General features: G+C 38.9%; 1 protein-coding gene across 4 annotated transcripts in view; it reads right to left on the bottom strand.

Annotated features, from left to right (window-relative positions):
- Positions 1–24,263, bottom strand: part of macrod2 (mono-ADP ribosylhydrolase 2) — a 272,730-nt gene that overhangs the window by 78,343 nt on the left and 170,124 nt on the right. For all 4 annotated transcript variants that reach the window (XM_085922722.1, XM_085922723.1, XM_085922721.1 and 1 more), the window contains one exon: positions 2,760–2,790. In XM_085922722.1, coding sequence (XP_085778848.1) covers positions 2,760–2,790 — 31 coding nt within the window. The remainder of the gene's footprint in view (positions 1–2,759; positions 2,791–24,263) is intronic.

Raw genomic sequence — 24,263 nt, forward strand, 5'->3', positions numbered from 1 at the left:
TGCTACATTCAACCTTCCTGCTCTGCCATAATCTGTCAATGGTGATTGAGTCATCTGGAATGTAGAGGCGTGAGAGACAGTGTCAATTAGCATCAGCTTTTCTGACAAATCTGTCTTCCTAACACAAAAGACCTTGGGAAACCTGTTCCTGATTGTTTTCTGTCACATAGTGTTAAGAGTAGTGGATATGATTTCCGATTGAAGCTCAACTATGATGGCATTTATGCTTAACCAACATACAACCGTAGGGGTATTGTTATACATTTTAATAGGGCAAGGGATACACATAGCTTTCAAAGAGAGACAGGTCCAGAAGTTCTATAGCTAAAGCTGTTCATGTTTATCTTCCCTGGAGGTTTGACTCTCTTCTGTCATCATATGGCTTTTTCCCCTTTCCCAAATATTTTTGTTTACTCTATTTTGTGAGCCGGGTTTTTCCACCATATCACATAACTGAGACAAGCGCTTTGACAGTGGCATAGGCAGATGCACCTGATTCTAAAAGTCTTTCACTCTCTGACAATCGACAGAATATGTTTTGCTCAGTCCCTACGTGCTCCAGTGGTTAGGGGCCACTGCCTTAAAGTCTGCTAAAACTGCCACAAGCTTGCCAAATAGACTACAATCCTGGCAGTTCAGGGATCAGAGAGAAAATGCATGAACAAAAGAATACTACACTTAAGATACAATACTGTAGTTCCTTTTACAAAAATCCATCCTCTATTTGCCCTCTGCTGCATTTGGATCTTCATCCTTAATCAGCTGCATTGTTCTGTGGAGACGCAGTTATGGGAAGTGCTAAGCTGTTTATTTATTGAACAGGCTTTAATACCTCCCCTTCAGCAGCACGCTTGGCTCGGCATTGCCGTGTACTTTGAAGTAAGGGCGTCTGGCAGAGTGCTATGACAGGCCCCCACTGGCAGTGCAGCGCTCGACACCACAATTAACACAGTGAACTGCAAAAAGCTATGCCCTTACCAGCAGCATACAGTAACAAGAATGATCAAACCCAGTCCTGCTTGCATGAATGTCTCTGTTGCATTAAAACATCTGTTTAACAGCAAAAAGCCTGCAAGTGATCATGGTCTTTTGTTCGTATTAATTTCTAAACAAAATTTGACAACGGCGTGATGGAGCAGTTATGATGTGTGCAATACAGTCAAAAGGTTCCCAGTTTAAAACTCAGCTCAGGTCATTCTGTGTAGCGCAAGAAGCTGATGCCGTTACTTTAACAGGCACCGACATAAACGGGTATAGCCAATAGCTTTAAGTACGTGGGTACTCATTTTTAATTGATTAAGATATAAAAAAAACAAAATAAAAGCCAAGACCAAAATGTTAACACTGAGAAAGAAAAAACTGAGGAGGTTTTTGTGTTCCTTTAACATTGTGGCATTGTGAAAGGTATCCTAACATGGATCAGTGCTCATATGCCCAGCTATACAACAAAGCTGAAAATCAACTCCACAAGTCATCTGCGACCAAAGTTGCAGGAGCAGAGCAACTAAGATATCATGGACTCATCCTAGTTCTCAAAAGTACTTTTTCACCTGCCAAAAATCAGATCAATTGCACAAGTGCATTACAGATTCAGACTACTACTCGTCCACCTTCCTTTTGGGAGGCCTCATGGATAATCAATAAGGGCTTGATCTGGAGACATGCTTGGCCAATCCATCATTTTTTTACTTGAGCTTCTTTTGCAAGGAAGTGGTTGTGTTGCATGTGTGTTTGGGGCTCTAATAATGTTGGAATTCGGTCTCAGTATCGTACACACATGCAGCTCCAGAACATGACACTTCCTACAATCATGCTTTACTCTACGCAAGACACGCACAACGCCATCTGAACCAAATAAGTGGTCTCATTAGACCACAGGACCACAGCAATAATTCTCCTATGGGAGTTCTTTTCCATGAGCTGCTATATTAAACTTCCAGAGTCCAGTATTAGAGAGTGTGAGAACAGCAACATCAAATTTAACACATTTACTCCACATTTACACCCGACACTAATGAGTCACATAACACCGGGGAGGGAAAACAGCAAATCCGACCCCATTTGGACTGTTTCACTTTGGGGTGTGTTCACTTTTGTTGCCAGCGGTTTAGACCTTGCTGGTTGTGTGTTGAGTCACTACGAGTTGACACTTTTTTTTACACCATTATAACAATACACCAACTGTCATTTCTGCAGTTTTGTCTCAAAACGATGCAATACAATATTTCTACAAATGTAATAGGGATACTCACTTTTCTGAGGTACAATATCTCAAATATCACACAACAGTCTCCATCGTTTTTTTTATTTTGCTAATGTGTTCTTGTTTTTGAACTGTTGCTCACTGAGGCATGACTGCTGCTGTAAATGTTTGAAATTATACCTTGAGGGAACAGTACTTACACCACAGGTACATTATGTTCTACTAATAAAGTATTGTAGAATGACTGTGATAACAATTACAAACCCCAGATCCTTTTTAAAAGGTAGTAGCAGTCACACTGGTTTTATTGAAACCTTGAGAAAAGCAAGTATTTTTTTAAAAATGGCGTACTGGTCATATGAAATGAATCATATTGAGTCATGAGAATTAGCATTATGAAGGAACTTTGCAAAATAACGACACATTTAGTCATAAAAATAAATATTAAACACACATTCAAGTTTCATAATGTGTGCACATTAACTTGTTGAACCTCTCGTAAAAGAAAATCTAACCTAAAATCCACAAAATAATAAATAAATAATGACAATCTTACCGTAGATTCCTGTGGAGATACACGGGAAGGCCTGTGAAACAAGTCAGAAGAAACATATGTCAAAGCATATTCATTGAATGAGACAAATTCAGCAAAGCCACACTGACTTCTTTTGTACACTGACAATCTACTGTGGGATTCCAAAATCCCAAAGAAAAACGTGACCGTGTTTTTACATACAAATGTTTCCTCGCAAGCAAAACAGGGATGGCTCCATTTACATATGTGTTTCCCTTCTCTAAATAGTGACCACACTGTAATAGTTCTTGCTTGGTAGCACTTTGCAGCAGACAAATTATTCAAGCATGGCTTTATAGCTTAAAATAGTTCCATTATTCTTTACTTGTGTCGGCAAATATATTATGATACATAAGCCTTGCTCTGAGCGTCCTTATTTCACATTTATCTTTTTAAATATATTAATAAACAGGAAAGATGTCTTTTTTTCTTTTTCAAAGGTTCCATTTGTTCTCAAAAGCAGCTGAAGTTGTGTTTTGGTTCCTGCATTCTTCATAATGAAACACCAAAACGTTAATAAATAACACACAGAATAGAAATGTCACTACCATCTAACTAATGAATGAATATTACAAGCAGTAATACACTACCACAATAAATATATTATTCCAATATTGAGCAAAAACAGTTATGGTTTGGTTTTGGATTTTAAATGATGCCAATTTCAAAACAGTAACACTCGAAATATGTGTGAATACATCTTTTGCAAAGAGCAGGCAGGGGATTGTCTATCAAGGTTGAAAAGCTATGAAAATCAGTTCATAAGTTTTGGTTAAGGGTGTACTTCGGTATATATAAAGATGAACAGTTTTTTGTTTCCGTACAGAGAGCGTTAAAAAAAAAATTGTCATTGGTGTCTTCTAGACAAAATTAATTCTAATTAATTTCTCAAGATCTGAGCAATTTAGTTTAATTGTACAAAATATAAATTTTTAAAGTCAAAAAATAGAAACATTTAAAAGCAGTACACTTGCAACATGAAGAAAGGGTTCTTAATATAAAACAAACATAAAACAAATGATAAAATTAGTGCACAAAGTATTCACAATGGAACATAAAGTACTCTTCAGAGTTGTACATGAATTAACCAAAATATGACATTTACTATGACAAATAATAACAGATTTCCAGCCACATTTCATTATATAAGTAAAACAATCAAACATTAAAGGTTACTTGCAGTAACTGATTTATTTTTTAATTTTCTTATATTTTCCCCAATTTGAAAGCCAATAGGTCAATTTGATGTTCTTTTAAGCCCAAAGGGATGTGCTTCAGTTTGTATCCATATTTATTAGTTATCAGGTTCCACCTGTCAACGTTCATTTTTCTTCTGTAGGGAGATTTAAATCTTTTAAAGTAGCTTTGACCTTTCCAGGTGACCGTCTGACTCTGACACAAATAACAGATGATGAAGCATGACCATTGTTTTAATGTGGTGCCAAGATCAGTCTGTGGCATTTGTGCAAATATTTTGCAATTTAGGTACACTGTTTATCTGAATAATAGAAATATAAGATTTAAAAAACAAAAAGAAGAAAAACTGAAAATAGGGTGCATATTTAATGTTAGCGTTTGAAATGACATTTTATTTACTTAAAGTAGTGAAATTTAAGTACTTTAGGATAATCCAACTATACAATTCACGTATTTGCAATCATGACTGCATTTGCCTGAAGCCTAAACAAATTCTTGGCCAGTTGTGTCAATGTGGCCTGTTTGCTAATAACCGTTTCGTAAGATGAAAAGCGAAGGCAATGACATATATGTATGCATAAAAACATAAAGCATAGTTAAATTGTATTATTAGTTCCTAGCAAATAAATTCAGTATGTAATGTGAAGAACAATAATATCACATTTCTACGCCATATGATCCAAGGAATGTCAAAACTAACGCCCCGCCCTGCATCAGAACATACCAGATGATTCCAAGATTCATGCAATTCAGTAGAATAAGATAAGTAAAGCATAACCAACTTTTCTGCATTTTTATGAAATGATGCATGGTACAGTTGTTAAACTCACCTGTAGATATGCTTACACTGTGTGAAGGTCCAGAGTTAATTAGAACAGGCAGCAGTATATAGACAGTCATGACCTATGATTCTTGCTTTGGGTTATTATTTCTATCTATGGCTGCTCATTAGAAGTGAGTCAGCATGTCGGCCCGTGTTGGCATGAAGCCGCGCCTGACATGTTGCCTTGTTGATGATTCTCTTTGCTTAGGGAGTGCTCAGAAATTGGTCACTTGGGAAATTATTCTGTTTCCGAGGCTCCTCCCGAATCTATCACATCATTTTAAAGTGGAACACCTTTCCTCTCAGCATTTCTGCGCACCTATTTAGCTCACAGTGCATGAACAATGACAAAAGGCAGGTACTGTGATTAGTGTAAACATGACTTCCGGTGTGTTCCCAATATTTTATTTTGTTAAAATGTTTTACCATTATTTTACCCTTTTGAGACTAGGCGGATGACAGCTGTCACGTAAATGAATTTCTTTCACTAAAAGATTACTTTCTGAGAGGTGAAACGATACATCTTAAAGGTCTTGGGACAGTTGCATATATTTATATGCATAATCACTCACCCATATTTTCCTTAATATGATAGTACGTATCATGGGTTAGGGTTATTAACTGATTTATTGACTTCACTGTATGACCAGCATTACACAGATTTTTATCATACAACAAAGTATCTCTAGTTCCACTATCACTATGGCACCCTTCCAGTCATTTGTTTAGCAGCAGGACAAAACAGTAACATGATTCAACCTCAGGCAAAGTGCAGCAGTCCAGCTGTTGTGAACACCTTCACATGAATGAATGCATGAATGAATGAATGAATGAATGAATGAATGAATGAATGAATGAATGGGAACAAGATGGTGCAAAATAGCGATGAGAAGGCAGGTTAAGAGCAGAAAGCCTTTCATGGACATAGCGACTTCAGCTACGGGAATGCCTCGTCTTGGCTCGGCTGGGAGAACAAATGGAACTAGAAGCAGGTTGCTCCACCAGTGGCTTAAATCCTTCTAGCTTGTTTGCAGATGGAAGGTATGATTATAAATCAAAGCAACAGTGTGCCCTTGTGATGACAAATTTGATATCAACTAATGTCACACGACAGTTAATGCATTTCATAAAAAATAAAAAATAAATCAATATAAAATGCAAAATTGCACACGTAATGATGTAATGTGTCCTTTTAAGAATTTGATTGGAAGCCAATTCTTCAAAATGTCATTGCTGTAAATTGTAAAAATTTTATTGGGCAATATATAGAGGTTAACGGGAGCTTTTTTAAAGCTTTGAACTTTACAATTTCCCCGGTTTTCATATTGACATGATTACAATAGTGGAGTGACATATTTATTGTATTTGTCACAAGAAGAGGGCAGGATTGAAAAAAAAAAGACCTATGGATAAAATACTTGCAGAACCGAAGCAAAGAAAGAAGAAGAAAAAGCATGTTAATTTATGTAATCAAGAATCAGCATCCAATCCAAACCAAATGCTTGATTAGAACCTCAACATTCACATCTGAGAAATAGAACTCAATATGCCTCCAGGCCACTGTGACTATTCCAATGAGTGCTTCATGTAAATGCAGAATGCTGTACGAGTCCATGGCATGTAGCATTTGAAGCAATTTGCATTTCGGAAGCCGAAGTTCCAGGTGGGCATAAAAAAGGATCAAAGCAGGGACTGTGAGGATTTACTCTGCATCCATCAAAGTGGTATTTCATAGGGGATCTCAAAGTAAAAATGCCTCTCTCTGAAAGACCGAAGATAAAATATAGACAGCAAAGCCACTATGGGGGGGAGGAAGAACATACGCGAATTATCAAATATCCATATCGGCTTTCCTATAGAGCAACACAGATCTGAGGACATTTTTGTTTTCATGTTTATGGTTCATTTGTATGAGAAAATAACATTCACATTGTGGTTTGCTAGGAAAACCCCCCAAAATTGAAATAATGCAGTTGTGCAGAGATCCAAACACAGGTGCAGACAGTTTTTCATACATATTAAAGACACAACTTACTCAGCCCCTGGGTATACAATCATTGTTTCACCAATGCATGCAAAACTGAGGTTTTTTTTTTGATTATCGTTTCTTTATGTACCTCAAGCGTAATAATCTATGCTCATCTGTGGGTATTTACTTCTTGGTTTGATGACACTGTGGTAATCTGTCATAAAAATATGAGCAAGCTTTTTGGGGGGTTTATACAGCAATGCACCCAATTCAATTGACACGATATTGCTAAATTTGCTCACCCAGTGAGAAAACCCATTGTTTGGTAGCAATGTCATCCATACAGAAGAGATCTGAATAATGGAGCAAAAACAACAAACCTGGGCTAAACCATAGTGCTTACAAATTTACGATAATAAGACATGGTCATCCGACCCTCCCTGTGTGGAGTTTGTATGTTCTCCCCGTGCCTACTGCCCGATGACAGCTGGGATAGGCTCCAGCACGCCCGCGAGCCCCATGGGGACAAAGCGTTACAGAAAATGGATGGATGGATGACATCGGTCATATCATGATTCAAAATATCTGAGGGCAGATTAGCAGCATATGGAGATGTGGATATGTTATTTTCATTAATCCTCAAATGCAGGCTCATTATTTGTTCAACAGTAGTAGATAATTCTCTGGCGGTTGATGAAAATGAATCGTAAAATCATTAAGAAGCATTTTCATGAGAAATTGCTTTCATTTTCATCCATAAATCAACTTCAACAACCTGTTTAATCACAGATAAAAAAAGGTCTCTGGTCTCGCAATGTGAAAGCCCGCCTGTGACACACTTTCGTTGTGTGGCTACTAATTAATCATTTTTGCTTTCAAGGCTTCCTTTAACATTTCAAAATTGCCATTTCAAAAGGGGGATGGCTTCAAAGTTGTAACCCAACTTTGAAATTTGGAGACAGAACTGTACACATGTTGAAACTAGATGCAGCGCACTCCATTAGGTGAAAGATATGCATTTCTACTGAACATTGCATACTAATTATTACTGCAATGATGCCAAAAATGCTTGACAAATAATTAATTTTCAAGGGAAAATGCCTTTCTTTGAATCACTGAAGTGACTCTAAAAAGGCTAATTAAAATGATTTAAAACAAAAACACCGACTTGATGTGCAGGTTTTAATTTACCTTTAATTAAATGGTTACAGGGCGGCTGGGTGGAGCACTGGTTAGCCCGTCCGCCTCACAGTTAGGAGGATGCCGGCTCAATTCCACCTTCGACCCTCCCAATGTGGACTTTGCATGTTCTCCCCGTGCCCGCGTGGGTTTTCTCCGGGCACTCCGGTTTCCTCCCAAATCCTCAAAACATGCTTAGTAGGCCAATTGAGCACTCCAAATTGCCCCTAGGTGTGAGTCTCTGTGTGCCCTGCGATCAGCTGGCAACCGGTTCAGGGTGTTCCCCGCCTACTGCCCGATGACTGCTGGGATAGTTTCCAGCACGCCCGCGACACCCGTGGGGATAAAGCGGTACAGAAAATGGATAGATAAGTGGCTACAATTATGCCGAGGTCAGACTACACAAATGCAGTTCCATATTGATCAGACAGATGCCTCGCAGACAAACATTCACCGTCATGGCCGATTATGAGGTGTCTTGAAGTGTCGTAACCCCGTCTAGAGTGACATAATGAACAATTGGCCATCTGGCATCTAGGACGCTTCATGACCACAGTACAAAGTCTGGTGTATCAGGATGGTTGTGTGTGTGTGTGTGTGTCTGTGCATTTTTGCATCGAGTGCAATATCCTACGTGGCCCCTATGATTTCTTCCTTGAAATTGACGAAAGGTGAAATACCCTCTACTCACTGACCAGTGACATTTTTTTCCAGTCGCACATTCTCGGCAGTGCTTGTTGTTCCTGCGGAGCCAAGCTCCAGCATGAACCAACACTCGCGTACCTGCATTTCCACAAACTGTTTCTCTCCTGCCAGGCCTGTTTATCTTTTGCCACACCTCCCCAGAGGGCTGATGTAGAGCTTAATTTCCACTTTATGCAATTACGACTACTGCTAATAATATTGCAAGCTGGAGGTTCAACCTTGAGCGGACCAATCTAAACCAAAACAATGTCTAGCAACCGAGTAGTAGTAGTTTGATTGTGAATAGATCATGACTATCAGCATTCCTGTTGGGCAAAGTCCTGCACTCAGGAGACAAACCTAATCTTTTTGGAAACTTTATTTATTGGGGGGTTATGTGCCCTGTATGAATATTGAATAGAGGTCAGATAACCATATCTTGAGATTGGACTGCAGCGTTCTCCCTTAACAAGAAGAATGCATGTCAGTTGTTTGCTAGAGCGAGAGTCATTCCTCGTCATATTGCGGCAAGACTTTTAGCAGTCTCACTGGATCACATACTTTTAAATTGTTTAGACCTGTATAATTTCATATTGCGGATATTTCGCTGCCTCACTGAATTTTGCATTGATCAATTCTCCGTATGAACTGTTACTGTGGAGTCCTATAGAAAAGGAGGGCAGTGTGTGTAAAAGACAGAGAAGGCCTGAGATCATTTCACACGTTGAAAATGTTTTCTGAAACTAACTAACCCAAATCAGAATTCAGCCTTCACATTCTTCAGTGTTAACCCAGCAGTTTTTCTAGGAGACTAGATATTAATGACCAAGAAATGAACATTGTTTTGACTATGCAGACTTCCAACAGTGCAGTGACAATATCACAATAGTGATGAAAGACAATACATGAACAAATTCATAAGCACATAAAGGGAAAATAAATGTTACCCATGAATATGGAAAATCCCTGATGTTTGTTAAATTCCAAATACAGACGTGCAATGTACTGTATAATAGCCAATATTGTTATTTGAGGCATTGTACAGTAATCCCTCGTTATTTCACTGTTCATCTTTCACGGCGCAGATTTTTTTCACGGGTTCTTTTCGGAAGATAACCCCAGCGAAAAACGAGGGATTACTGTACAGCCAGATTTATTAAGAAGTGACATCATAAACCGCAAATTAGGTTGCAGTATTTTTTATAGAGAACCCTTGAAAGGATTGCATTGCCAGTTAGTTGTAAGCCATTTCCCACAATTGTGACTGTTTTTTCAATTAACAAAAGAACCGTGGACTTTTTTGAAAAAAGCAAAAATAAGATGAAGTTTGAAAACATTCAGTAAATTGTACAGTGAGAGTTTATTTCCTAAATTCGTCAGTGGTCTTTCACTTCAGGAATAATTACTCAGTGGCTTCAAGTCGGGATGTTTTGGTCAACAGGGAATTTAATGGACTTAATGAACTCTCTTTGTTAACGGAGGCTTAACGTGGTCTGTGATTTCCTTCTCTGCGCTTTGTTCCTCAAAGACTACGGTAGTTCATCCCATTTGCACAGCCCCATTAATGCAAGGTCTGAGTGGATCCCAGTGATGCAACAATAGGAGGTGGGTTGAAAAAAAATCTGCATACAAACGAATTAAAAAAAAAAAAAAAGCTTACTAGAAATAGCTAAGTGGTTTCTTTTTACTTTTTAAGTGGTTTCTTTTTACTTTTGTGTAGTCCTATCAGCTTTTAATGCACATAAAGGCAATCTTCTATATACTACACTTTATATTGTGTAAATTTGATTTTAAACCCACTCAATAAACAGTATTTAAATCAGTTTTAAATCATATGCATACAAAACACATGAGTGAGGAACCTGCATGTAAAGCAGAGCTGCTTATCCGTGTATACCGTGGGCAGACTTGGCTCCAGTGATGTGAGCATTTTAAGCTCCCAACAATATAGTGTTGAGCAATGCATCTGAGCCAGAGGTAAGAGCAACCAACACTAACTATCAGTAGGCGGTACAGAGGTCAAACCAAATGAATTAACACAATGTATTGGTCTGATGCACATCTTATGATGCAAAAAATGTTGGCTTTTAAAACAGTAGGCTTGGAGACACATACGATATTGTGCCTTATGACTTCATTCAAATGACTTAAAATGCCTCAGGGAATGTCCTTTAAGTGTGAAAGCTAAAGGTCAAATTAGGGAGTTTTCCCACCAATGTTTCTAGGCCTTGAAAATTACTTTGGTCCAAGGACATAGTTGCTCGGAGGAGGTCAGTTCTCTCGCTCTGCAGACTTGGGGGGCATTCTCCTGCTAAGATCTGAGCTCGGATAATGGCGCACTCAGGAGTGCTGGGATTAGGGACAGGAGGGACACGAGGAGAGACAGGCTCCTTTGTGCTGGGTTCATCCTCATTCTGGGCCTAACGGAAGACAGCCTGCAGACTGCTTTTTCAATTTCTTTTTCAGGGTGTTAAGTCCTCAACTGCTGGATGGGCTCAAAGGCGAAGCAGGCTCATTGATAATTGTATAATGGCTCACTTTGAGCGAGCAGGCATTTTGCTGAGATGGGCGTGTGGTTCAAACAGCACGCTATTAGTCATGCTGTCGCCTCAATTCCTTATTGTATTTTATTTCCTCATGGGCAAAGGCTGCTGTACCTAACCATGTTTCTCGCACTCGCAGAAAGTTAATGATATTCAATCCTACGCAGCAACAAGGTGCACCGTGTCTTTGTCTCTAATGAAACAAGATCTGCTAAGGTGAGAGTGGGAATTAATTATGTTTTGATGATGTTTAAAATATGTTTTTCTGAAACTAGAATGAAAAGCTTTCTCAGTAAACTGTAGCACTGATGAAATAATAAACTTTATGCACTGTCTATTTCATTGTTAACTGATGGGACAAAAACTGAAGATTTAAGGGGGACATTCCTGTTGGAGCTCATCTTTGCACATACAGACATGAATATTCACTTAAATTGTGAGCTCTTAGTTGGAAAAGTAAGTTTGTAAATAGCACAAATTTTATTCTATTTTTGTGTGGCTCACAAAGCTTAAATTTAGCTCATCATTAAGTCATTAACTAAAGTGAAATTAATCAAAAATTGTATAATTGCAAAAAGATATAGCACAATATGTCCCCAATGTGAGTGCACAGTAAGATAATTTCCACAATTATTATTATCACTCATGCTGGCCAGAGGTTTTCTTTTTTTTTTTTTTTTTGTTAAATTATCCCTAATTAATCCTCAGGAGAACATGTTGACTACTTAAGTAACGATTAGAGACACTGACAATGCCTTTATTAGTGCCCCATTTAACAGCAATCCAAAATTCAACAGCTGTTGAATGTCATTAAGAGCGCTTTCGTAACTATTCTAGCAACAAATCATCAATCCGTTTGTGACTTTGGTCTGATTATCCTAGCACAAACATCCTAACACCAAACTCTCAAACCCAGGAACCCCCAGTAATGTAACAATTCTAGTGACTTTTTGTAGATATATTAGGTAAATTATCATTGTTCAATATTGTAAATATATATCCATCTATTTTTTGAACTGCTCAATCCACACACAATTGGAGTTTTGAGCTACATCCAAAACTGTTATTTTAAAAAGTGGTAGTGTACACTCTGTCTCTAATTGATTGGGTATGAGAATTAGGATGTTGGATGTAAACACAGTGTGAGGGTAATTATGGTGGACTGAACTGTGGATAGGATACATTACGAGACCCTTACTCCACAGAAGATGTATAATCACACTGAACACAGCAGGAGCAGACTGAGCCTCATGGTCTCTTCTCAAGAACCGTTTAGAGAGTGAAAGCATAATGCATGCACCTGTCTTGTCACATTGCACAAGTTCTTTTATTCCTAGCACAGAGATAGAGAGGAATTACAGATGTGAAAGTGTCAGTGAGAGTGCTACCCACGGCTTGTCCACATCTTCAAATAGCTCTGTCGCATTTACACTTCAGTGAGGAACACAGCTATAAAGTATTAGCCTGCTAAAGCAGTGTTTTGAAACCCAGGAATGCAGGTGGAGATGAGTGCAAAAGCAATCTGAAGGATTGGCTGATCAAGGTCTACACTTTTAAATCCACAAAGATTTCTTTCACCAAGCTTCCACCAAATAACCGACTACACCTGTGACGTCAGCACAAGCTGGACTACCTTCTACAGCATGCAGAAAATGCAAAAACATGCCTTTAAGATGTACTTCTACAAATGCAGGATTGGATATCTTTACAATAGAGTGATGTACAATTTTGATTGACAATGCCAAAAAGGTCTCATTTCACAATTATGCTGCCTAGATACTCACATCCATATGTTACATTTTGAAACTCATGTAATCACAAATATAGTTAAGTATTAGTGTGTGTGTGTGTGTCAATGTGCATGTGTGTGATTTATCCATCCATTTTCTGAACAGTTTATCTTGAATGAGGGTCATGTGCTTGCCGGAGAATATCCCAGGAGTCTGGGCGGGAGACGGGGTACACCTTCAACTGGTCACTACCCGATCGCAGCACACGCATAATCAAACTACCACTCACACTCACACCTACGGATAATTTGGAGTGGTTAATTGTCCTACCATGCATGTCTATGGAATGTGGGAGGAACCCAGAGTATCTGGAGGAAACCCACACAGGCACGGGGAGAATCATAATTGGTCATTATCATTTTCAGTCAAAAGCATTTGGCAAAATCGGTGGATTTTGCTCTTGAAAATATTCCACACATACAATATTAATCGCTTGTTTATACAAGTGAGGGTGCATACAACCTATTGTGAAGAACATTTTTGTGTTGAATTACCCTTTGAGTCGAAAACCCCGTTCAGAATTTAAATGAAAAGCAAACCCACACTTGAAAAGAAGAAAAGGCTTAGTTTGAGGCCAAGATCAATAAACAAGCTAAAAATGTTAAATTAGGTAACTATAGCTTGAATGAAAGTACAATTACGCTAAAACAAATAATGGGAGGTCTGCTACAAGTACCATGCAAAGGGCAAGTAATTTATACTGCCATCTTAAAATACAGCTAATATAGATTAGTGGTGAATAAGAGAGTACAACTAGTAGGAAAGGACATTTGAGGTAAGAGAAGTCACAGTTAAAGAGAAAATTCACTAGTATGAAATGTTCCTTAAATGCTGTAGATTCCCCAAGGTGCTCTGCATAATGATCTTGGTCTGAACGCAGGTGTGTCTCTAAATAAGGAGGAATAAAAATGGAACCAATGCCCACAAACACTCCGACCAAAGAGAAAGGGACATACCGCTCAAGGTCACGGTGAATTGCAGTGACTGTCGATTGATTGGGAGTACAGGGAGCAGCTGGCTGAGAGGAAACAGCAATGCCGCTGAGGGAATCACCAGGTGGCTCCCGTGAATTATGACACCATCCACCCACCACTTTCCATTTTTCAAACAGAATGAAAAGTAGTGCATGCTGAGTAGGCTTCTCATCTGCTGTTTGGTAGTGATGGGAAAACGAAGCTTCAAATTTGCTTCATGAACCAGTTATATTTTTTGACTCCTCTGGATGACACTGTTGGTTTAAAATTTTAGACCAATTTTGAACAGAGGCTGCCATCCAGATAAGCCAAAAATATACAACTGGTTCATGAAGTAAATCTGAAGCCTTTTTTTTCCATCACCACTGTTTAGGCCCTGCAATGACTTCCTCATCACAACTGCAAATTTCACAACTTGGTCAGAAACTACAGTTGTTGCCAGAGCTTGATTTTAACTATTCAGAACACTTTTTCCACAAATGGCCAGAGGATAATGCAGCTAATTACCGTTTTCTAAATGTGGAGTTCACCATTAATATTGATAAAGCATTAATTAGTTACTAAAACTGGAACAACCATTTTCTCTGCACCAAATACATCACATGTTTTTGGAGCAGAACATTACTTTGGAGCAATGACGGTGACTGTTTCGACAGCACCAAACAAATCGGTACCCGGGAAAATGTACATCAACATTGCATTACTTTTTCTTTTTTTTTTTTGCTACAACTCATCATTATAATTAATGAAGCATGGGCTCAAAAACAGAGAGAATCATAATTAGTATTAATGTGGATCATAATTAAAGCTCAGTAAGAGAGCGCCGTGGAGGTCATTACACCTGATCTATGCAAGATCAACACACATTCCTCTTTGCCTTGTCCCTTGCAGTGCACAGCGGGTAGAGGGCCAATAATGCCCAACATTCGACTCTTAATGGCCTTGATTAAGGCAAAATGATCTGATGTGTACACTTCTCAAGTCACGTCTCTTCACTTTCATAATAGCTCTTCAAGATATAAGTGATTGGAAAATACAACAGAGTGCTTGTTTTTTTTTTAATTGCTGGGGGAATTAGGTGTGCCGAGTCCAGATAAAAAAAGACAACCTTGTGTCAAGATAATTATCTAATGAACTGCTTGTTCCATATTCAAATTGACTGTCCTCTGGAGAGGTCACTCGTGACTGAGTGCATAAGTGCATGAATGCATACAACTGCAGGTTGGCAGTACAAACCAAAAAATATTTAATCCTCACAAAGGACACTACACAATTGTAGGCCATTAAGTGGAAATGATGTATATGTATGTCTGGTACACTTTTTTTTAATCTTTGTAACATTAATGTAATATGATACACTCCCACTGCATCGTCTTACACTCTTCATCTCACACTTGGTTGTTCTCCTGAGAAAAGCCTTAGACACAAAATGAGAAAGGCCTAGAATCTATTTCATGCCTGATGCTATTATCAGGAGTGTCTCTATGTGACATTAGATATTAAGAAAGGTGAGATTAGGATATCTGGCGTCCTACACTGCAAAAAAATACATCTCTTGCTTATTTGAAGCATTTCCCTTCTTTTAGCGTGATGACTAAATATTTCAGTTTTAAAGCACATCTATGCGATACAAAAGGCTTACATTTAACAGCACACTATACTGATTATAAAACGTCACTCAAAAAGGGTAACACTGACAATGCTAAAAATGAAATCAACACTACGACCAACCAACTTTATGTTAATTTAATACTGACAATAATACTGAGGTAGACCGATGTTTCAACTTCGCCACGATAAAATCAAAGGTTAAGCCATCATAAAATAGTAGCATACAACGCAAGAATAAATTCAAGGATTTCCCACTGGAGTGCCCAAAACCACCCTTATACAAAGTATTGATTTTGTAGTTTCAGTTTGATTCCGGCCACAAATGTATTCCACTGAGCCAAGAGGTAGCCACAACAAGATTTATCAAGAAGATTGCCCAAAAAAGAAGAGCGCAAAGATTATGAAGCATGAGTTAATACTTCATATTAGCCCTGATTATCTCCCTGCCCAGTGATTTAAGCGTTGGATCACAGCTGGATTATTATTTTTTTGTGGCAGTTAAAGTCAAAGTCACACTTCTGTAGAGGTCTGATATTCTAATTCATTTTGGTAAAGTTTCAGGGACAGTTTAACTAGTTGCCGAGCTTCAAAAATAATACAAAAATCATCTTAAACTTATGTTGTCTAAACCTATTCAGTCTGCAGAAACCCATTGAAGTAATTGTAACGCATACTACTAAAATAGCTCCATATAGCCTAACCGACGCGGCCCTGAATTGCTGAGTAGGTCTGTATTGAGCCAGTTTAAAAATGGGAGTCAATCAGCACCAGCCAGGCACAGCGTGTCAGCCCTCGTTAGCGGTGACCTTGGGAGATAATAACAGCACTAAAGCTGCAAAGGTGTATGCAAAGGTAATAGCGCTGTAATTGAAGAAATACATAAACAGCATGTACGTGTCTGATTAAAACCATCAGTGGAGCCTGTAGGGAGACTTGTTTTGATAATATTCCAAATAAAAGTATACAAAAGTACATCTGTAACAACTATGAAGGTGGTGGGCAAGCATGCAAATTTGAAATTGTCACACTTGCATCACATAAAACTGTCTTGAAAGGTGAAATATGTCCTGTGATGCCAAACCTGTTTTTGCTTTTTATTCAGGGCAGCTAGAAGCTTTTAACAAACAGGCATGTCCAAAATTATTCTGTTGTCATTTATCTCAATACAAGATTCCCTTTGATTGTGTCTAATGAAAACATTCCATGTAGATGGCCCAAGCTAGAAGAAATATCCCCAGTGTTTCAAAGAATGTTGAAAAGACCTTTCACCACGACTAAACACATCCGCTAAGGTGGACACGATGATTTAAAGATAATTGGGTACAAGCTTGTTGAAAGGAATCCCTGTGATGCACCAAGAAATTCCATTTTCATGGACTTGGCCCTGGCAAGTGTGAGGTTGGATTCATCATCGAGCCTCATAAAAGTCTCAAAGCTGCGAGAAAAGTGTTATGATGTCATTGAAGTTTGTAATACTCATTTAAGTGAAAAACTGGCTGGGAGTCATTGAAGCCAATATGTTTAACTTATTATCTTGCAATCATTTATCTCAAACGGCTTGAATTGAACTACCAATGTGTAGTTCTGGTTTAAAAGATGTGATGTGATGTACATTTATGCTTTATTTTACAATTCTTTCACCGCCTAAAGATGATCAGGCCAATTTTAAACCATGTTCAAAAGTTTATTTAACACATTCTAAAATAGTTTTTTATAGTGTACAGAATTTGCACCGCATTACTAAATTAGAAATTTTGAACTCACACTAACTGAACACTACACTAAGATTAGAACACAACATGGTAGACGTGAAGATAAGGCACTTTGGGTCACAAGGATTTTACATTGTAATTAACAATAATAATGTAAAACGAACTCCTTCTCATACTGCTATAATCATTCAAAGAAGTCAAAGTGTGGAAACAAAAAAAGCAACTTTCTTCTTCCTGCTGTGATGCGAGGACAAAGATAGAAATGTCTTTTGTTTTGCTCTGTGGCCCCGCATTCTTCAGGTATGTTTAATTAATGTCTGATTGTTGTGGCATTCTTGTCTCATGGCGTATAGTAGGAATGACATCTGTTTAATCAACAACTTCCTCTGATAGTCCCACAGTTGGGTGCGAGCTGTCGTTTGAATTCTCAGATGGGTTCACCAAGGGATGTATGTGCCTTATAGAAATTCAGAGCACTGTCTCCAGGAGCTAGCTCTACACAGTCGGCAGCCGAGGAAAAAACGATTTAGTGAAAGCAGTTTGATTCCCATGCTTGAAGCTTCCTCTGCTTGACTGTGCTTTGCTACTTATATTATTTGAAGCAGCTTTATTATTGTCACAGCCCATTAGTCTAAAACAGGAATGCTGCCATTTTTCCCTTGCTGAGCATCCTGGTGGAGTTGCCTTTGTTCGCCGCAGAGCTCATCCTACAGGTGATTGCTCTTGGCTTCCATACTTGTAGGTAATCAAGGCATTGTATGGTCACATACTATAAGTCCACTCTACACAGAGACTCAAGAGATTACCGTTTCGATCCCTATCAACTGTGATTGCCCCTCCTGAGGTGTGTGAAAATGTCACATTTTACATATCCCGATATTTCACCAGATACTGTCTTAAAAAAATTCTGCAGTCCACACTGGAGAAAAAGGAACATCAAGGGATGATGTTTTGTGGCGCTGGTTCCACCAATCAGGTTCTGAATCTGAATCTCCTGCTGCTGCTCGGATGGTTTTGTCTTTCTGAATAAGTGCGTTGGTGTAATTGGCGCTCCCATGATCATTAACATAGACTGGCAGGCCACCACAACTACTATCAGTGTAATTTAATCTAATTGGCCCAGTGTTGCTCGTGATTCAGATCAGACAAATAGCAAGGACTAATTTAAATGGCGCAGTGACCTTTTGAAAGCTTCAGTCTAATTAACCTTCAGCTGATGCATGCAGGTACTGTATGTGGAAGTGGGTCACAAGCAATGGTTGGCTGATTGGCTTCAAAGTGGACTGGTTAATAACCACTCAGCAAGACAACAACTCAATCGTGATATGGAGTTGACATCCAGTTAATTCCCCACTAATTAGAGCAAGACCTTTCGTTCAGCTATGGATAGTTGAAGATGGACACTGTGGTCAAAATGACTTTTATTTTTATCCCAACTTGACTCACTTTAAATACAGACATTTGGTGTAAACCACAATGTATTATATCACAAAGTAGATAATTAAGTTTGATTTGTTGTCACTTATGCCATTCCATGGGACACTGGTTAATGAATTCATTTCAATGCTTACAATTATAGACGTTAATGATGAGGGAGATAATGGACTAAACTGAAAATGCAATACGAGAGGAGGGTTGCACATAAATTATCTGCTTTTTACAAACTAATGACTAAAAAACGTGTTCTATCCTAATTATGACTTAAATTGGCTACTTTGCTGTGATCAGAATTCAAAGCTGGCTCTCCTCTACATTAATAGTTCACTTCTGGACAGAAAGTCCTTGTATAAGAAAGAAGTTGAAAGCAGAAGGACATTTTTTGATGGAAATGTTCAGTTATTGAATCCCAAAAAAATTATCACTTGAGTCTTCACAGGAAACGTATAGTTCTGTTTGATATGGTGTTTTCAGACATACTGTCAATAATATCAAACTACACAAAACACTAAAAATTGAAGGACTACACGTTTTGATTTAACCTAAAATATTTACTACATTTATTAGGAGCACCATAAGTGGATAACTGAATTTATGCTTGACAAATTGACATTAAGTCATTATTGGGTTTCACAATAACAAATATAGTAGTAAAAATAAAATAAAAAAAAGAGACTTATAGATGCTGTAAATGCCAAAGAATGGCATTTTTGTGAATCCAAAGAAAAAAAACGATTAGTGTTAACAGGTGTTTAACTCCTGGCACTTAGTCAAATGTTATAATCAAAACAATGGTCAAACTTAAATGGTTGAAAGAGAAAATACATCTCTATTCTAATTTCCTTTTACATCTGAAAATATGCCACTCCTCCACCAAGTTTAAAAAAACATTGTGCCGTTTAACTTAACCGTCAACATGTCCCTAACGAAAAAGTCCCCTGAGCCTCTGAAGCTTCATTTCTATGCTGTTCCTGTCTTCTTAAGAAGATTATCGCATAGTAGCTGTCATTGTCAAGCAGGGTGTGCACGTGCATGTATCACTGTAGAAATGTGTTTGTGGGAATGCATTCTGGGTAAAATGAATGGGCACTAATGTTCTTCGCAGCCTTGGAACGAGCCCACAGAGAGGAGCAGCTAATCCTATCATTCTACACCATTCATCTCCAATCCACTTGGCTTTTAGGATTTTTCTCAACGGGCAATTTGTGGCTTCCCTGTTGGATCTCTTCAACACCAATACGTTATGACTACAAAACACTTCCAGGACTGCCTGTGAGTCAGAAAGAAGGGCTCTTAATGTAGGTGTGACCCTGTCACTGTCCACGCTGACAGCTGCTTGCTCATTGCACTCTACAGCTTAATGACAGATACTTTCACATAACATAAAATTGTAGCTTGGCAGCATCAAATTAGAGACAAAAAGAGAGTCAGTTAGCCCACAAGATCATTGCTCAACAATAAATCTTGCTGCATCTTTATGCAACGTTGTTTTGGGATGAGAATCCTTGTTAGACGGACCTTAGCAGAAGACTCCCTAATGACTAAATGCAAAGCTTACTTAAATGAATAGCAGTCTATTTTTTATTATAAAGGTCACATTCTAAGAGGTGAGTTGATATAGTCTTTAAAACGAAACAAAGTCAAAGGCTGAATGGCTTCCAGATGGTGACGTCCCCGTCCACACAGTCAGTCAGTCAGTCAGTCAGTCAGTCAGTCAGTAAGTTTCTGCCCGACAGATGCTACATTTGCTTCCAGGGGAAATTATGAGCAGCCTTCCATAACTAAACAAGACAGGGGACCTGCATTAACTGTGTCCTCACTTCCATGTACTGCAAGACCCAGCTCTTCAGAGAGGACCTCCCCTCCCCAAAGGCCTGACTTGTCACAAAGTGTGCATTTGTGGACGTTACCTACAAAGGCGATGACCCACACGCACGTACGCACGTACAATGTATGTTGCAGTACTTTGAGAATATGAACTGAAGAAATGCATGTCTAGTATCATCAAGCGTGACAATTTACTAGTTTTTTTTTTTCTTTCAGCTGGTGGTGTAATGCATAGCTCAGACACACTACATGAATCACATCAATAAGACTTTTTTGCTAGAGATACTCAAGTTGTGGTGCTTTCAGTTTTCCAAGACTCCTGTATCCTTCGACAATATACAAGATCCTTGATAAAGTGGAGAACGTTGGAAAATCAGCTTGGGGTTCTTGTCATCTATTTTCAATAAAACCATACAGGGAGAGCAAAAAGGAATTACAAATTGTGCTCGTCGAAGAATTCCAAGGACCAAAGCAAGGCTGATCATAATCTGTTCTGAATCAGAGGAGACAGTCATTCATATAGCAAACTTCGAGTGGATAGAGGAGGGAAGTAGACTTGAAAATAAGCTCTGAAGACCACCAAATAAGTTCTCAACTTCTGAAATGTGTTTGGCCGAGTCTAATATGGGAGAACTAGTCTTCATGCTGAAGGTGACATGAAGCAACATCGGTACAGTAAAGCAGGCTTGTTGTTCAAGAGGTCACAAGAAGGGTGAGGGAGAGCGGCATGCCAAAATCATTTCAACGGCTAGACAGGAGATTGATACACAAGGACAGTATAGACAAGAAAAAGCTCTGCTGGCATGACAATTGGGAGATGAAGATCAAGAGAACAAAACATCACCGCAAGCATCCTGCAACTAACTGAGATTCAACACAGAATGCAGACATTTAAAATGAATGGATGGAAATCGCGGCTACAAATCTCAGGTTAGTGGAGCTGACAACTCAATGGAACGTGGGCTATGAGAGGGAAAAAACAAATGCACTAGGCAATTGATGCATCCCAGAATGGCTGGCAAATGCTCATCTTTCCATTTAATATAGAATGCACGGAATTTGTTAGAGCATCTGAAAATGACTGAAAATGGTTGTGAGGTGCCACCCTCTTCAACAGACTATGAAGACCTTGTAAAGTGCTTCTAAAAAAAGCAGCAACTGGCACTGGCTCCGACACAATGACAAACACTTCGACAGATGGCATGCAGCCAGGCATACACCTGGCTCAGGGAGAACAGCCTTGTGATGCAAAGTCCAAGGGTGAAACAGTGGGTATGGCAAAGGGGAGTGGAGTGTAGGTGAGGAGGTAGCTGGAACTTTGGGTATATTGTTGGGCTATTTCCAGACATTGTGGGCTTCAACGTAGGAAACACCAATGAAAAGGAGTGCCCATTGGATGACCCCAGTCACATACTTAGCTCTCTTTCTATAGTCCACACCGACAGCAATCATCCAAACGTAACAATTTACTTAAGGGACTGAATTTTGTTTATCACCTCTGACAAGCAAGTTTTCTGAGAAACCTCAGCTGTTTCCACATACCACATTTTTTTAAATACATCATGGCAAATTAGAGTCAGAAAGATTCCTCAGTCCCGTCATCACTTTTATAAAAAAGTACAATATCTTATTATCTATATGTAACACTGTATTTTCACTTTTTTTCCCCTTTAGCATTGATTCTTTGTAGCAAATAATGTAGAGTGACAAGCAATGAGCAGATGAGGGGGCTGTTTGACAACATGCCACACTTCAACCCTACTTACAGGCTGCACAGCCCCCTCCTAACTCAACCATGCAGAATTGCAGAGAAGAGTCTGCAACACTGACATCCAGGCTGTGGGATGTGGTCAGTCAGAGTCCAGGGAGCTGTGCCAGCCTGCTGCTCTTTCAGCCAAAGCAATGGAAAGATGCACTGAACTGAAGCATAACAGTTCTCTTTAAAGCAAAGACGAAATACATATTAACCATGTCTAACCCGCACTCGCTAGTTCACTCACACAAACGGACACAACGTTTCAGGGATGAGACCGTTTCTGTGTTTGTGTATATGTGGACATAAATATACAAGGACACTATCATTTTCCAGCATGTGCTAAAGCCAAATGCAAGCCAGCAGCCACCATACTGTACCCTTAGTATTCATTCAGGAACTGAGACTGACTGAATGTGTTAAAGACAGCACTATTCCAGACAGCTTTCAGCTGCATTCTTGTAGTTCAATGCCAGTTCATATTGACTTGAGAGTGTTGGCATTTCTCACCAATCACTCCTACCGTAGGTTGGGAATTGTATCACAATCATATCAAATCAAAAACACCAATAGAAACATACAAACTCTGTAAATCTACCTTGAATGTGTTAAATGTTGTGACACTTTGAAATCAGCAAACATCTGATTTGTATTTCTTGTGAAGCCCTCAACCCAACTATAATGGGAATAAGGAGCTACACGACCCATTACACGGGGACTCCCGGTAAAAATCCAACAAAAGAAGGGACACCTCTGAGACGGCAATTGTTGATAGTTCCCTGTGTTTTTTTCCCCAGTAGAGCTATAAGCGGAACATTACTTTGGATACAGGAACAACTCTTCAAACTAATTTCTGTCTTTGGGGGATCTTAGCAGTTGTTCAGTTATACATTTAGCTGCCCTGAGGTAAGGGAAATCCATTTTCATCTGTACAATGCACTGGCATTTACTTCTCTGTCTTGACACGCTCCAGTCAGGTGAAGATTTGGATGTTAAGATTGCTACTGCAGTACGGGTACTTGTTTCATGGCCTAAAGGATGGCTTTGGGCTTTAAGAAAAGGGGATTACACACTATCTTTGCTGAGTTTTAATCTTTCATGCTGGAGTTTATTTTGCATTAGGCCTTGTTTTGACTCGTATTCCTTTGTAATGCCCTGGAATCCCCATTAGGCAGCTGAGTTGTGGAGGTTTCCAAAATGAAGCTGATTCCCTCCTTGCCATTGCGCCAATCAATTCTCCACTTTGTAAGGGGGGAACAGTCATCCTGAGCTTGGTTGCTTCACAAACTGTTTACTTTCATTGAAATTAACTTTCTCTCCGTGTGTCATTGACACGTAAAATGAAAGTTGTGCTTTTGGTTAACCAAAATTGCATATCAACGGAGAATCCCTTAAAGTGCCTCTTGCATATCAAGGAAATCCAAATCAGCAAAACACCACGTTTGCATAAACACAAACACTTTTCTTTGTGGCAAAATTTATGCTGGTGCAGTGGTGCCCTTGCAGCTTGATGGAAAGGGCTGCGGTTATGACAATGTAATGACTAGGCTCATCGTACAAGGCCAGTCAATCACAGAGCACCACTGTTTTCACTCAAGGCATTCTCAATGCATAACAGCTGTATAAATATATTAAACAGGATCCGGGTGGCTGTGAGTAAAAACATAGCCTCTGCTTCTTACAAATATATATAATATTGTAAAAATAAATGAAGAAATTCAACAAGTTTTTTTTTAGATGAGGGGGGGGGGCTGAAAGGGGGCTGACAAGCTAACATTTCAATCATTGTTGCAGATTTGAAGTGCATTATTTTGACGCGTAGATATTCATACATACAGGTCAAATAAATAGACCAATCATGTAATCTTTTTTTACCTTACTGGCAGATAAGGCTGGATTTTTAAAGTAATTTCACCTGAGACACGAATTGCCCAAGAAAAAAATACTTGCGACCTGTTTGACATCTGCGTGTGTGTGATTAAATTCT

This window comes from Syngnathus leptorhynchus, chromosome 10, assembly GCF_054491065.1.
Source record: "Syngnathus leptorhynchus isolate UIUO chromosome 10, UIUO_Slep, whole genome shotgun sequence".
In the NCBI taxonomy this organism is placed as follows: Eukaryota; Metazoa; Chordata; class Actinopteri; order Syngnathiformes; family Syngnathidae; genus Syngnathus; species Syngnathus leptorhynchus.